This window comes from Perognathus longimembris, chromosome 15, assembly GCF_023159225.1.
Source record: "Perognathus longimembris pacificus isolate PPM17 chromosome 15, ASM2315922v1, whole genome shotgun sequence".
In the NCBI taxonomy this organism is placed as follows: Eukaryota; Metazoa; Chordata; class Mammalia; order Rodentia; family Heteromyidae; genus Perognathus; species Perognathus longimembris.
The window spans coordinates 40,486,578-40,502,452 of NC_063175.1; the positions used below are offsets into that span (position 1 = coordinate 40,486,578).

General features: G+C 50.2%; 1 protein-coding gene across 3 annotated transcripts in view; it reads left to right on the forward strand.

The window, feature by feature from the left end:
• Ctif (cap binding complex dependent translation initiation factor) overlaps window positions 1-15,875 on the forward strand; it is a 221,716-nt gene that overhangs the window by 123,496 nt on the left and 82,345 nt on the right. The window contains exon 8 of one of the 3 annotated variants that reach the window (XM_048363533.1): window positions 13,156-13,696. In XM_048363533.1, the coding sequence (XP_048219490.1) occupies window positions 13,156-13,696 (541 nt within the window). The remainder of the gene's footprint in view (window positions 1-13,155; window positions 13,697-15,875) is intronic. The other 2 variants (XM_048363534.1, XM_048363536.1) reach the window with 2 other exon arrangements.

The following is a 15,875-nucleotide window of genomic DNA, read 5'->3' on the forward strand; positions in this document are numbered from 1 at the left end:
GGCAGGAAAGTCTGTGAGTCTCTTATCTCCAATTACCCACCAGAAAACTGGAAGTGGTGCTTTGGCCAAAAGTGGTAGAGCTCCAGTCTTGAGCAAAAAGAGCTCAGGGACAGTGTCCAGGCCCTGAGTTCAAGCCCTATGACTGGCACAAACAAACAAAAAGTGGTTTGAGCTAAGCACTGTTGGCTCACGCCTGCAATCTTAACTACTCAGGAGGCTGATATGTGAGGATCATGGTTTGAGGCAGCCTGAGCAGGAAAGCTCATAAGACTTATCTCCAGTTAACTACCAGAAAAACTGGACTTGTGGCTGTGGTTCAAGTGGTAGAGCACTAGCCTTGAGCAAAAATAAAAGCTCAGGGACAATGTTCAGCCCCTGAGTTAAAGCCCCAGAACCAGCACACGCACATACACGTGTGCACGTGCGCGTGCACACACACACTTTTGAGTGGAGTACCTGTGGCTCATGCCTATAATCCTAGTTACTCAAAAGGCCATGATCTGAGGATCATGGTTCAAAGCCAGCCTAGGCAGAAAGTCCATGAGATTCTTATCTCCAGTTAGCGATCAAAAAGCAAAAGGAAGGGGAGCTGTGGTTCAAGTGGTAGAGTACTAACCTTGACCACAAATGCTGAAGGACAGCACCCAGACCCTGAGTTCAAACCCCAGGACCAGCCAGCACACACACATGCACAAAAGACTCATTTATGAGGTTCAAAGATGGGGTCATAATTCTGCCCATTTGCATCAGCGTGCCATCTAGAATGCCTCATCAAGAATGAGGGTGACACGGACGCTCTGTCATTAGGAGTCACAGCCCCCTTGCTCCCGTCATGCTGTTCAGGCAGAAGTGACTTTAAGCTCCCTAAAAGTTCTTGGTCCCATCCTTTAGAAACAAAGAAAAAAAAATCCCACAAAAACAAACCAGTTGATTTTTAAATAAAAAATAACATGAAATCCAAGAATTCCAAACAACAGGTCACGAAATCATTTTTTGCTTTCTGTTTCTTCTTAGGCCTTTTATAGTCACACTTTTTCCATGGTGGAACATGGCTGTGGAGCCAAAGCCACAGTGGATTGGTGAAATGTGGCTTTGAACTTTCTGGGAGAAAAATCTTGTTTCTTGCTTTGATAATTGGTTCATACTAAAGGAAGAGGAACGTATCTCTGGCTAGTTAGAGAAAGTTCTAGTTTACCTCTGTCCACAAATGTTCAAAAAAAATTGTGTTACACATAAACTTGGGGTGTCTCTGGCATTTCCTGTGGTTAGGCTCAGGTTGTGTGTCCTCACTGCTTTGGATCAGGAGGTACACATGACCTTTAACCCCCTGACTGATGAGGTAAACTTTGATTGCCTGGTAAGATTGAGAGTTTCCCCTTTGTAATTAAAAAAAAAAAAAAAAAACTCTGAGGGAGGGGACTCTTGTGAAACTATGCCAACATTCTGTCTCCCCTCCCGCTTTCCCCCTGTGGTCTCTGAAAGATTCTTGCCTGAATCAATTATTAATACGTTGGCTGTCAAATGATTTTTCCCATTCCATCATTTCTCCTAAATTGCCTTCTACCACAAGAGGGGGTACGGTTGATTTTAAACTCATGACTCCAAGCCTTGGGACCCCAGCTGAGACCTGGGAAAAAGTCTTTGTTTGCATGACTTGGAACACATACTCTAACGCCTGACTGAGCACATGTTCCAAGTGAAAGTTACCAGCACCCTATCCCATCTGTTCTGGAAGGTTCTGCTCTGAGAAAGATTCTGATTGTCCTGGGAAGCAGATTCCAAGATGGCGGAGCTGAGGTTAGGGCTGGGGCTGGGCATGAGGCTCTTGGGAAACTTCTTACCACGGACTCATCAGTTCCATCAGCCCTGGCTGAAAAATGTGGCCCTAGGGAAGCCCTGCTCTAGCCAAGTCCATTTCACATTTCCTCTCCTTCCCAGGGTGGAACAAACAGCCCACCTGGGACCAGCAAACCTGTCAGTAATGAATTGTGAGAGGAGGCTGTCCCCAGAGGGTGCCCCCGCAGACCTAGGAGCTCACCAGGGCTCTGCAACCCACAAAGCCCACCCAGCTCCTGGGATGTCTGGACTCCTCTGCTCCCCTGCCATCTTTGCTTGGCCCAGGGATCTTTCCCACAACCTCCTTAGGACCAGCCAAGAAGGTCTGGCTATTCCCCATGGCTGGCCCAGGACCCAGTGGTATGTGGGCAAGGTGCATGTCAGGGCCTGTGGTACCGCTTCCCTGGGCATAGCCCTGACCCTTGCCTGCTCTCTAAGACTCCGACCTCCCCTCGTGAACATGCCTCATTCCTGGGAGTCTCTCATAGTTGGGAGCCCAGGGTTGCAGCTTGCTTCTATGACCAGATATTCTTGCAGAGTCTAAAAGTTTAGTCCTTTCTTTCCTCTCCCTAAATGTGCACACCTATGGTAGTGATTGATGGCAGAAATGGCAGGCAGGCAGGCAGGCAGGCAGGCAGGTGTGAAGCTCTTGGGCTGCGCTCCATCTCTGGCTGTTGTTGTAGCTAGGGAGGAGGAAGGATGGAGGAGACAGGAGCCCTTCGCCAGGATGGTAAGTGAAGACCTGGTGAAATGATGGTCAGGGCCATGGTGGGTAGAGGAGAGACCTCAGAATGACCACGACCTTCCCCTCCACACACACAGACCTGGAGCATCTCACAGTGGTCCCAAGTCCCCCTGGCTCCTGGCCCCTGATCCAGGGAAGAGCATCCTGTATAACTTGGGCTGACTCTCCTACTGCCTACTTCTCTCCCTCTCCGTAGGTGTCACTGCGGCTCTCCCTCTAGAGTTTCCTACCAATTGTGTGGGGCCGAACATCCACGCCTACCTCCAGAGTCTTTCCTGATTTCTCCACCCCCACACCCACAACTCCTCAGACACCAAATTTTGCCTTGTGCTGATGCCTGGGCTTTTTCAATGAGATATCGAGCTTGCTGTTATTATTTAAGATAAGTGAGGGAAAGGAAGCCGCCTTGCAGCTGCCTGAGCCCCTGCACCTACAGACTTGCTGGAGTCTGACAATCTGAGTTCAGAGTTGCAAAGAACCAATAAAGGCAGTCTGTCGCGTTACCCCAATTTCAGAAGTAGCACCTTCATTTTCACTTATTCTCCAGCTCAAATGTGCCCTTACATGAATAAAGAATTAACTGTAACTTGAGGTGGGAGCTTGCCACCCACTACTGAGCCTCTCTGTATGGCCCTATCCCCTCTCATCAGGGGAGCCTATAGGAAGCTAGCCAGGAAGAACAGAGATGTGTGGGGTTAAGGGGTTAAGACTAAAGGTGGGGGGTAAGAACACAAGCTTTGGTGGAGAGGCAAGTTCATGGTCCCAAAGAAGTTATGGAGGCCACTTTAGAGTCTTGAGGTCATTGTTCAATTTCCCACTCAGGCCTTAAAGTAAACTCTCAGGTTGGAACATCTGGGAGAAAAGAAATCAGCTTATTCAGAAGGTTTTGCTCTCCCCAACTGGCCCTAATGGGTGGCATCCGCCCCCCCAACATTGGCTGCCGAGTAATGGTGAAAGGGGCCTTTCTTCCAGTCCCAGGAGAGACTGTGGCAAATTAAAGTACAGCTCAGCACATCCAATTACTATACGTTTATTTTAAATAGCCAGGAGAAAGTCTCCTTGCCAAAGTACTGGTGGCCAGGTACTCAGGGTGAAAAGCAAGCGATCGGGGGTTCAAACCCAGGTTCTGTCCCTGCCAGCCTCCCAGAAAAGTGAACCCAGGGTTGCTGTGAGGATTTGGTAGGAGCCACTGTGGGTACTCCTCAAGTCTGAGTACAGTCTCCCCATTCCTCCTTGTGAGACCAGCTCTGAAACTCCCCCTGGATTCCTGAACCCACAGATAGTACTGAGTGCTACATAGACTGTGTGTTTTCTGTGATAATGTTTAATTTATAAATTAGTCACAGGACGAGAACAACAATGGCTAACAATAAGCTAGAACAAGTATAAAAATCTGCTGTGAGCCTGGCTTGAGTATGACTTACACGTATAATCCTAGCTACTCAGAAGGCTGAGGTCTGAGGATCACAGTTCAGAGTCAACCCAGGCAGGAAAGTCCATGAGACTCTTATCTCCAGTTAACCACCAAAAAGCTCAAAGTGAAGCTGTGCTAGAGCCCTGAGTTCAAGCCCTAGTACTGGCACAAAAATGCTCTAGGTTATGTGAGTGTGATCTCTCTGAAGGTGTCTGACTGTACTGCCGTCCCCTTTCTCGTGCTGGTGTGGGATGAAGTAATACCTAACACCCTACGCATTGTGGACTCAGCCTTACAGTGAGGCACAACAGGAAAAATAGCACAAACTTCATTTTCTTCTTCACAGATTTCTCAGCTTTGTTTTTACTGTGGATCTTAGTGACCTCAACATACAGATATGTTTTTTTTTTCTTTTCTTATTAAATCACAAATGTTGCCAGGCACTGGTGGCTCATGCCTGTAATCCTAGCTACTCAGGAGACTGAGGATTTTAGTTTGAAGCCGGCCCAAGCAGAAGAGTCCCTGTGAGACTCCAGTTAACCATCCAAAGACCAGAGTGGAGCTCTAGGTCAATTGGTAAAGCACTAACCTTGAGCACAAAGAGGCTCAGGGACAAGTACCCAGGCCTTGAGTTCAAGCCCCACAACTGACAAAAAAAAAAAAAAAGAAAAAAAGTTCACCATTTCACTTAAAGGAAACACTAAATGGCTTCTCTTTGGCATGGCCAAATTGCCAACATTTGCACAGCACTCCTGTGGTTTGGGCCCATTATTAAGGATAAATATGGGTCACTTGAGCAGAAGCACTGGAATAGCAACAGTCAATCTGGTAACGTAGACAACTACTGAATCACTAATGGTGAGGTAGCCTCCTCAGTGTGGATAGGGTGATTCGTGTCCTGAGTGGCACAAACACAGGACTGGGGTCCCGGACGTTATCACCTCTCTCAGAACATCCTACAACTTAAAGACATGTAGCTTAGTGGTTTCTGAGGTTTTCCATTCCGTATTTCCAGACCATGGTTGATGCTGGTAACAGGAATTATAAAACGTGACACCCTAGATAAGATGGAAACTTGGGGTGACTGCATTATGATTTTAAATCTAATGTCCCTGCCACACACTGGATTACCTCTGTCAGCCAATGCTTCCATCCATTTCCGTTTTCCACCAACCCTGAGAGAGGGAATGGAAGAAGCAGCCCCAGAAGGACGGTCATGTAGCTGGGGGCCAAGAGGTGGGAGCCCACGCTTGAGAAGACTGGAATGAGGGACCGAGGCTAGAAGCCATCTCATGACAATGGAAAGGCAGCACAACTTAGCTCAAATCACCCAACTAAAGCAATACCAAAGTGTGAGCTCTGCAGTGTTTGACTCCCCAGTTGTCAGTGCCTCATGCTAGCTCCCTGCTGAGGACTCCCTAGCGGCCACTGAGACCCAAGAGGTCTTCCTGGAAGAGATGCAGTGTACAGTATGGGCAGATTAGGAACAAGACTCACTGTCTGTCAGGGGACGGGACCTCTCCAGGGACAGAAAGCTCATGCATCCTCTCCATTGCTTGGAGACAGTGAGATTAAAACAATGAAGAGGTAAGGTCCTAGGAGTAGGGCATCTATCTGGTCAGATGGCAAAGAGTCAGCGTCACCGCAGGGCTAGGCTGCCAAGGCCGGCTGTCATAGCTGCTGGTGACACTGGACTGGGGTGAAGTAAGTCATTGAGTGTGGCCTCCCAGCCTGTGGGGGGCTCTTAGGCAGCATCTCCCCGTGATCATAGAGGGTGGAGTGATGAACAGCTTTGTGGTGGCAAACCATCCAACGTGCAGCCCTAGAGCCTAGAACTAGAACACAAATCAGACACTGCAGGCAGCTTCTATTCTCCACCTGGACCCTGTGCACAACTTGTGTGGAGAAGAGCTATGCTCTACAGCTTGGAAAGCCCACCGTTATACTACTCATGTATCGTTTCCATCAACTCCTTTAGAAATTCCCAAGAACCCTGGGAGCTAGACTTCCTATTGGTTCCCATTCTTTGATAAAGAAGCAGAGAGGTTAAGGAACAGACCTAAAGTCAGTCGCACAGCTAGAAACACAGTGTTAGGATTTGAACTCTGAGGCTTTGGCTCCGAAGTCTATAGTGTCACCAACTACATGGCTTTCCCGATCTGCCAGCAGGCTGCAGTGAGGGTCCACAGGCTGGACCTAGGAGACAGCAGGGCTTGGCTGGGCTGACCGGAAGGGCGAGGGCCTCTCCTTGGACCCGGTCCACCGTGCTCACGTGGAGCCTGACAGCTCCCGAGGGCAGCCGCGTGCTCTTCCCATGACATCACGCAGCCTTAGAACTGGCAGGCCAAGGATTCTTGGAATGCCTGATTCACTCTGGAACAAAAATACTACTTCGTATTTATAACCGAAAGCCTTTGTTCCCCAAAGGCTTTCCCGGGCTTTATTTCATTGTAAACTCAGCCCAGCCTGGTGTTGCAAGCAGGAATTAGAGAGAGGTGGGACCCCACCCTAAGAAGCTAAGCATCAACCCAGAGTGGGGTTGGAACGGGGATTGGTACCCCTGTTCCACCACTGGGAATTCTGACACACCAGGAGGAAGCTGGGTGTGTGCCAGAGTCAACCAGCAAATTGGTGGGGGGAAAGGAAGAGAAGGAAGGAGGGAGACAAAATCCTGGGGTTTCCAGAAGGATTGAAAAGAAGGAATGAGGCCCATAGTCCCCGGGAACATCCCCCAGGAAGCCGCTCTCCCTCGGCCTCTGTGTTGCCAGACCATGGGGGCAGCAACAGAGCCAACTGGGGCCCCTCCCCAGAGGTAGCAGTGAAGTAGCATGACCACCCCAAAATTCAGCCTCCCCAGCTTGTCTCCTCAGCCTCCACCATAGGCAGGGGCAGATATGTGTGGTGGGAAAGGATTGTTCCCAGCACCGATGGAACCCAAGGGCCACACGTGGCTTCTGTGGTTTTCCCCAGACACTGCGGAGCCCAGGCTGGAAGGCGGCTTTCTCCACCCTGTCCAGAGCCCTCCCGGCCCTCCCCCCCACAGGCCCCAGATCCTCAGTCCCAGGTGGGCCTGGCTCAGCCTTGCGGCTGTTCTCCAGCTTGTCTAGCCCACACATCTGCACCCTAGGCTGCCACAGGACAGCCCTCCCCCCTCCCCTGTGACTTGGGTTTAGAGGCTCAGTAACAGTGCCCATGTGGGCCACCCCAAGCCTCAGGACCCTGGAACAAACCTGGGAAGCTTGAAGCAGGAAAGCTCAGTGGGTTGAGGGCACATGTTCTGGGCCAAAGTGCAAACCTGGCCTCTGCCACTTACAAATTGAATAGCCTCAGGAAAGATCCTTACTCTGTCCTTGGCTTACTGACCTCTATAAAAGGGGTAAATGATGACCTCCCTCCCTCTCTCTCTCTCTCTCTCTCCCTTCATTTTAAATGCTGGCCTTTCCCAGCATGCTGTGCTTACTGCATATGTGTTTGCTCTTTTTTATTTCTAGTACTTTACATCCCTGTGATGTCTGGGCAGGGCTGGCTGGGTGTTCAAACCTGTGCACAGGTACAGGGCCACATGCTCAGCAGGCCTGCCCTTGACAATGCTCTATGTGGATGCTTTGGACCTCTCAACTGTTCCTAAGAGCCCAGCACTGTGTCTCTGTGTATTATTCTCTGCTTCCTTGCTCCTTTCTCTCTTGTCCCTGGTTGTAGCCAGATGCATGTTTGTCACTGGCGGATCAGTGTTTATTGTCTTAAATTTTTTTACTAAGACTTCAGATAAGTGACTGTTGGAAAAGTTAGAGCAGACCACAGAGCCGAGTTCCAGAGCAGGCCTTGCGCCTAACTAGCTAGGCAACCGTAGGGGAAAAAAGCAACCTCTCTGAACCACAGTGTTCTCATCTGTAAAACTGTCAGCTCTCAGGCAGGGACTGAACTGGGAAGAGTCAGTCACAGAGAGGTGAAATCGCCCAGGCCATGCTGAGCCAGCCTCTGAGTGGGCTACTGTCTTCCCATCTGACCTGGCAAGCCCTATCTTTGTGGGGATTCTATCATCTAGTTTAGCCCTGAGCGCATAGTAGTTGCACAATTTATAGGGGCCACTCTGATCCCTTTCCTGGGTCAAGATGGAAAACATCTCCCCAACACTTGCCCCTTTCATTCTGCCAGGGGGGCTCGTGACCTTCCTTGCTGGACCCTGTGGAATGGCACTGGGCTTAGCCTCATCCAAGCTGCAGTCAGGTAGCTGGAACACTGCCTCTGAGCACCGTCTCCGTCTCGCTAGGTCCCCATAGCCTGGTGAGAAGGGCAGGTAGGAGCGAGGGCAGGCTCCGTGGAGAGGCAGGAGGGGATGTTCCCACTCGTCACTTTGCCTGAGAGCACGAAACATGATCCCGTGCATAGCTTTCAAACCACTTGCCCTAGGAATTTCGCTTTCAGAAATTTTTAAGCGGACCTACAAATTATGTGGTAACGTGTCCGCCATGGAGAGAACCATAATAAGCCAGGGCCCCCTAGAATATCTACTTGGGAACGATTATGAAATAAAAAGTGAACAGAGAGACATTTGTCTCCAGTTGGACCACTGGTAAAACCATTTAAAACAAAAAAACAAAACTTGAACTTCTCCCTACACCCACCTCCCAAAATGCCACCGTGGTGTTCCGAGAACTTTGTGTTTTGTTTTGTTTTTTAGTAAAAGAAAGCAGTCTTAGAATAAAACAAGATATCTGATTTTAGGATTCAAAGAAGAAAGAATAAACAAAATGAACAGTAGAAAAAGCATAATCTGAGCCTCTCCACCTTCTCTTTTCTTTAAAAAAAAAAAAAAAAAAGGGTGGGGGTGCACTCTAGTGGCTCACCCCTGTCATCCTAGCCACTCAGGAGACTGAGATCTGAGGATCATGATTGGAAGCCAGCCTGAGCAGGAAGGTCTGGGAGACTCTTATCTTCAATAAACTACTCAAAAAAAAAAAAATCCAGAAGTGACATGGTGGTTCAAGTGGTAGGGTGCTAGCCTGGAGCAAAAAGCTCAGGGACAACACGCAGGCCAAGTTCAAGCCTGGTGGGAAACAAGGGGGTAGAAGGGAAGCATTCTTGCCCTAATGACAGGTGCTACCAGGAGCCCGAGTGAGGTATTATTTCCTAAGTCATCCTCACGCCTTACCTTCTCATCCCCTCACTGATTGGAGACTCCCAGAGTGAAGATCAGAGCTGAACCTGCAGAGCAGTGGACATTTGTCCTTTTTGCTCACGGTGCCGAGTAACTAAGCTGGGTGTCCCAAAGCTAGGCCACATGTCCATGTCTACAGACTCCTCGTTTACCCAGTGGCTGGAAGCAGAAGCAGCTTAGCTGGACCCAGCCAAACCCAAACCCACAGGTCCTGTGGGGAGCAGCCAGCTGGCCCCTGGTGAAGGTATCGACAAAACCCAGTGCCAGCAAATACAGAAGACAGAGGCACTGGTTTGGGTCAGCTCAACCAGCCGCTGCTACTTGCAAATATTTATGAATGGCCAGAGCGGGGAAGTATGGGTCTCCCTTGTTGAGGAACAAGACCAGGACAAAGTCTGTCCAGTGGTTCCAGCAGCACTCTTGGCTCCTTCCGAGGAGGTGGTCCTCTTGTGGTTGCCACCAAAGACATCTCTATGGTAACCCATCCCTGCTCTCTAGAGAGGCTGGCTCACTAGGTGAGTGGGAGGTATGCAGAGGTGGCTTCTGGGTCCGTGCTGAATGGATGTTTGACTTACACCAGGAGCCTCAATTGGCTTATCTGTCAAATGGGGGGAAAGAAGGCTTAGTGGTAGAAAGCCTTGCCTAGCATGCACAAGGTCCTAAGTTCCATCCCAATACTGTAAAATAATCTCCAAATGGGAAGAAAGACAGTGGCCTGCCTACATACAGAGGTTAGGCCCACTGATCAATTGCTCCAAAAACTCCTTTTTATTGCAAACACTTATACAGGGAGAAGAAGAGGGAAATTTAGTGTCCCAGGCTCTTCCCTGGGCTCCTAGAGTCACAGCAGAACCCATCTGTCAGTCAGCTCCATAGTAAGTGACTCCAGCTGTCTTGCCTTCCCAGTTAGGGAGCGAGGGGGCACTGAATGGTGTTTCATGTACAGAAAACCAAAGACGTGTAAAGTGCTGCAAACCCACTAGGCATTGGTCATTGTCAGGCTGCTGGCTCCAATGTCTTTAGAAATGGAAAGAAATGAGATTCCACGTCCTTCAAGGATGATCAGCAGAAACTCTACAAGACACTGTTTGCTGATTTCTTTCTGGAGCCCTTGACCACCAGCCAGGTAGAAATGACTTCCTTCCTCCTCCTCCTCCTCTGGACAAACATTGTTTGTCCCCTTGGGGGCCGGGAAAGGGGGCAACTGCTGGGTGGAGAAAGAGAAATCCCTGAAATGGTTGAGTGGGAAATGAGATCGTTTCAAGACGATACTGGGAAGGGCCTGATCAGCTCTCCTTGAGGGACATTTCTTGAGCCATAGCTACAGGCACCATACAAATTCTAAATAAAGATGAACAGTGTTGTAAAAAGCCAAGTACTGTCTGCCAGGGAATTTCCAAGGTTCCTCTCTGGGCTAAATAATAATAATAACCCACATTCAAAGAACAAAGAAAATAGAAGGAAAAGAGGCCAGTTAGTTGAAAGTCATTGAAAAACTAAAGGAAGAAGAAATGACAGAAGTCACAGGCATGTGGCCAGGGGCCTGTCATTGAGCATTGGAGTTCTGTTGTTTTTATTTGTTGTTATTATTATTCTGTGGCATGAACCCAGGGCCTCACACATAGGCAAGCCGTCTGTTATTTGAGCCATGCCTCTAACCCTTTTGTTGATTGTGAGATAGGATCCTATTAGGTTTGCCTGGTCTGGCCTTGACCCTCCTGCCTCCTCTTCTCCAGTAATTGGGGTTATAGGCATCCACTGTCATGCTGAGCTTTTGAGAGAGGGCAGGTTTGAGGGCTTTCCTACTGCTGGGGATTGAACTCAGGGCCCTGTGCATGCTAGGTAAGCACTCTATTATTGAAATATGCCCCCTTCCCTTAACTTTCCTCATCTTTCTTCCACTCTCCCAGGCTGGGTTGGTTTATGCTCCTCGGAACAAGGCCCAAAGCCTTCGGGGCCAACTTAGGCATCTGAATAGAACTCTGGGCCTTTGGGAGGCCAATTGGTGATAAAATTGCTGGGATGTGCATGACTTCATGTCCCACCCAGCCAGTAAGGCCCACTTCTCCACTGTTACCAGTGACCATGGTTCCAATCTTGGTGTCACACATTGGAGAGTAAGACTGAATCTATAAAACAACAAGGGAGTGACGTAGGGGAGAGCAGCCCTGTCCAACAGGGAGTCAGAGCAGCATTGTCCTTGTCCAGCAATGTCACTCAGAACCCAGCGAGATGATATGTTGCACAGCTCACATTTGTTCCTTATGCATCCCTCTGTGTAGAAAGAGTTGTCTATGGAATAATTGAGGAGCCCATCCTTGCCCAAAGCCAACATGTTAAATATCACTTGGTGTTCATTAATAAAGTACCACCTTAGGTGAGAAAAGTCTGAGATCAACATCAAGGTATACGCCGGAAGCTGGGCGCTGGTGGCTCACACCTATAATCCTAGCCACTCAGGAGACTGAGCTCTAAGGATGGAGGTTTGAAGCCAGCCAGGGTCGGGGAAAGTCTGTGAGACTTTTATCTCCAATTAACCACCAGAAAACCAGAAGTGGAGCTGTGGCTCAAAGTGGCAGAACTCTAACCTTAAGCAAAAGAGCTCAGGGACAGTTCCCAGGCCCTTAGTTCAAACCCTACAACTGATGACAAAAAAAAAAAAGGAAGCTCATGATTCAGTTAAAAACAAGCACACCAGTGTTACCAAGGAGAATGGGGGGAGCTGCTTCTCCCAGGATGCACTGTTAATTCACTTCATCTTCTCTATATAAAGGCTTAATAAGTCCACCCCATCAAAAGCAAGAGCCTTTCTTCCTCTCCCAGGACCCCAGAATATGACAAGCATGTTCTCCAAAGACAAAATCCTCCCAGAGCTCCTCTGCATATGTTGCCCCTGGGCAGGGACCTATGAAGGCTGAAGTGCCTGGTCTGCACTTGCTCAGTGTGTCTGTCATTCAACAAATGTAGTCTCTTGAACATCCAAGATACCCAACTCTTGGCTCAGTGCCACATAGCTATGCAGACTTTGTAATTTCCCAAACAAGAACAATTTTTTAAGAAGCACAAATAAGACACAAAACTCTCTAGCTAAAGGAAATCTGACAACAGATCAAAGATTTTCAGGTGTCACTGGTGAATAAACCATCGGAATGCTAGAAAGTAAACACTGGAGCCTCAATGTAATTATGACATATTTAAGTGAAATTACTAAAATGTAACTCTGTGATTAAATGAACTGGCAGTGAAAAATGAACTATACAACTTGTGGGTGGGCACAAGAGGGAAAAACTTGGAGTGAAGGAAGGGGTGGCATTATCCAAAAGGAAATGTATTTATTACCTGACTTATGTAACTGTAACCCCTCTGTATATCAGTTTTATAATACAATTTAACAACAAAAATCTTGCAATGATTCCAGTAGAATCCGAGCTTCTTGAGTCATACAAATGTCTAATTTTAATCCATTTGAGATATCCAATTATTACCAAAAAGTTGGAAGTCAAGCAATGGCTCAAGTGGTAGAGCACCAGCCTTGAGTAAAAAAGCTATGAGACAGCATTGAGGCCTGAGTTCAAATTCCAATACACACACACACACACACACACACACACACACACACACACACACACACAGAGGCGTAGGCAAGGTTGGTTTCCCTGGAGATGGATCACAATCGTGGAGGGCTTCAGTGTGTAGATTTTCAGACAACCCTAGCTGGCAACATTAGTGGAAAGGTTTAGATCTTTCAGATTGTATTCCCTGTGTATGCATGTAGAGTCTAATAAGTGCATAAGCTGCTGATTGTTTTTCAGGCGAAGGATTGACTCACGTTCCCTCTGGTGGCTGTTCTCCATCACAAAGCCTGGCCCGCAGGAGGCTCTGTGTTTGTTGAATGAATGTGTAGAAGGGCCAGGCACTGCCTTGCTGTCCTAGAGCTCCTGTGCAGGGACTATGGCAGCCCACCTAGTAACCGTTGCTCTCTCTTCCCCCTTGGGTTTACAGACGGCAGCAGAGACCTCCAGGGGGGAACAAGCCCCAACAGCACGGTGACCACCAGCCAGGCAGTGCCAAACACAACAGGGACCACCAGAAATCCTACCAGGGGGGCTCAGTGCCCCACCCCTCAGGGAGGCCCACCCACCATGGCTACAGCCTGAACCGGCGATGGCACCATGGCAACATGAAGCACCCACCGGGTGACAAGGGGGAGCCCGGCGCCCACCGTAATGCCAAAGAGACCGTGACTACTGAGAGCCCCAGACTTGAGGACAGCCCTGGGGACGGTGGGCACGGAAGCCTTGAGCCCCCCCACAGCCCTGAGACCTCAGCCCCCACGGCTTCTGAGAGACCCTCCCCACAGCCGCCAGGTGGGCCCGAGGCCGAGGCAAAGCATAAAGACTGTGTTGTTGCCGAGCGCCTCGGGGAGCAGCCCAAAATCACCCTGCTCCAGTCTTCCAAAGACAGGCTGCGGCGAAGACTAAAAGAAAAGGTACCGGTAATTGAATTTTCCTTGTTCTCTTGTACCCGGGAGGAGCACCAAGAGGTAGGCACTTGGGTCAGTGGGCTTGGGGTGGAGACTTGTGGGTTGGAGGGTGGGAGGGGGGCTCTCCTTGTGGGTTGGAGGGAAATGTGGGCTTCTGTGACTGCATGGACCCACAGTTACCATGATCACCACTGTTGCAGATACCACTGGGATCCTCAGAGGGCCAGCCGTGATAGCTCTGCCTAAACTCCTCTAGTATATTCTGGTTTGTCACCTTGTGTCCCCTCAAGGCAAAGTAGACACTTGCCAGTAGACCCCAGCAAGAGGGATTGGCAAGGCACATGCCTGGGGGTAGGGAAGGGTGCAGAAGCATTGGGGGGGGGGGGGGGAGGTCAGATTGTGCCCTGTCTATGCTCAGGGCAGTGGGGAGAAAGGGAGCTTTGGGAACAGGAGGACTGATGTCCCTTAAAGCCTAACTCACATGAGACCTGGTCCCCACCAGGACAGAGGGCTCAGGTGGTTTGGGCAGAAAGAGAATCAGTTGCCCTCGGCCCTGCAGGCCTGGCTTTATCTCCCAGCACCAGTGAGGGAAAGATGCTGGTAGGAGAAGGTTGCACCCAGGGCCAGGCAGATGCCAGCCTGCGCGGCGCGATCCCAAGAGCGAAGGCACCCCAGACCCGGCTTTCCTCACCCTGCTCCTGGTCCCAGCCCTGGTGTCCAGGGTCTGAGCCCTGGCTTCAAGAGATGCCCCCTGAGCCTCTAGAAAAGGAATAAGGATTTGTCACCGCAGCAGAAAACTGTGATGCTCCTTCCCACCCACCACCACCACTAGCAGCCCTGCACCACTGCCCAGTCCCCTCTTGCCTGCCAAGGGCACGGGGCAGTCACCTGGAGAGGAACGGTCCCAAGGAAGGTCACCAGCCCTCAACCCTCCTGCAAAGCACACAGAGCCTCCACGGCGTCCTTAGAGCCCAGGTCCTGGGTTCCTTCCCTGTCCTCCTCCAGCTGCCTTCCCTCGCTGGCCTTTAGCCCAGAGGTAACTCCAGCAAGATGAGGTAGCCCTCCTCCTGAGCCAACTCTGGAAGCTGAGAGGCTGTGCCTGAGTCCCCCACCTTAAGCATCCACCTTGCTCCTCTGTGGGGACAAGTGCCAGAGGCCAAGAGGAAAGCCCCATCCCCCTGATGTACCCAATGCAGGCACCTGGTAGTTACCTCGCTGATGACCACTGTGTGGCTCAGCCCAGAGTTTCCCAGATGGACTGGTGTGCTGGGGCAGGGACTACTGTGTTCTCGAGAGTTCTACCAAACTAAGTGCAGGGCAGCACTGTGGGAACTGCCCCGGCTTTGGAACCCGGCCAACCAGACTCAGTGCTTGTTGAGCCTTTGACTGGCCGAGCAACCCTGGGTACATCCCCCAGCCTCTCTGAGCCTCCAATTTACTCATCTACATAATGGGTGTGGTGTAGCCCACCTTGCAGGGACCCTGGAGATTAAATAAATGAATAGTGACCTAGTTTGTCACTCCCCACTGTACTGGTTACCCTCCTCCTCCCCACCCCCCCAAAAAAAAGAAATCCTGGGAGAGTTGAGCTGCCAACCCTCTTCTTGCCCAGATTTTCATTAAGGAGAGAGTTACCTTCAAGAACACGGGGGTGGGGGGATTGATGCCCAAAGGGGTGGAGAGTTGAGCCCTTTTGCTCCAGCATGGAGTGGGAGCAGCCCTCCCTGAAGAGGCGGGTGGGCTGCAGGGGCTTAGAGGGGACAGGGCAGGCCACCCCGAGTTCCACCCTTACACGCAATTCACTTCTCATTTCGGAGAGCAGCTGTCTTTAGAACTTGGCACCACATGGTAGGATTCAAGGAAAACGCTAAACCTTCTCATTCTGTATCTCCAAGTGACCCCAAGGAAGCAGAGATTGGGTAGGAGAGCACCCCCACAACCCCCCACACCCAGCGCACATGGCCAGAGGCAGAGGGCAGGAGACAGGCTTACTTCGAGCCTGCTGGGCCAGAACAGGGCAAGTGCGGGATCTTACTGTAAGACCTCGACCCTGCCCTTCCACAGCCCAGCGGGAAAGCCTGGCGTATTCTTGGCCACCAGTCTACCGTTGCTGCGTGTCTGATTTGACTTCTTTCCAGCCCCTGGTCAGGGCCCAGACACTGTGACACCTCATCAGGGCTTAGGGTTTGTATGAAATTTCTGTCCCCGAAGCACCAACCTCTCGAGTGCACACGGGAAG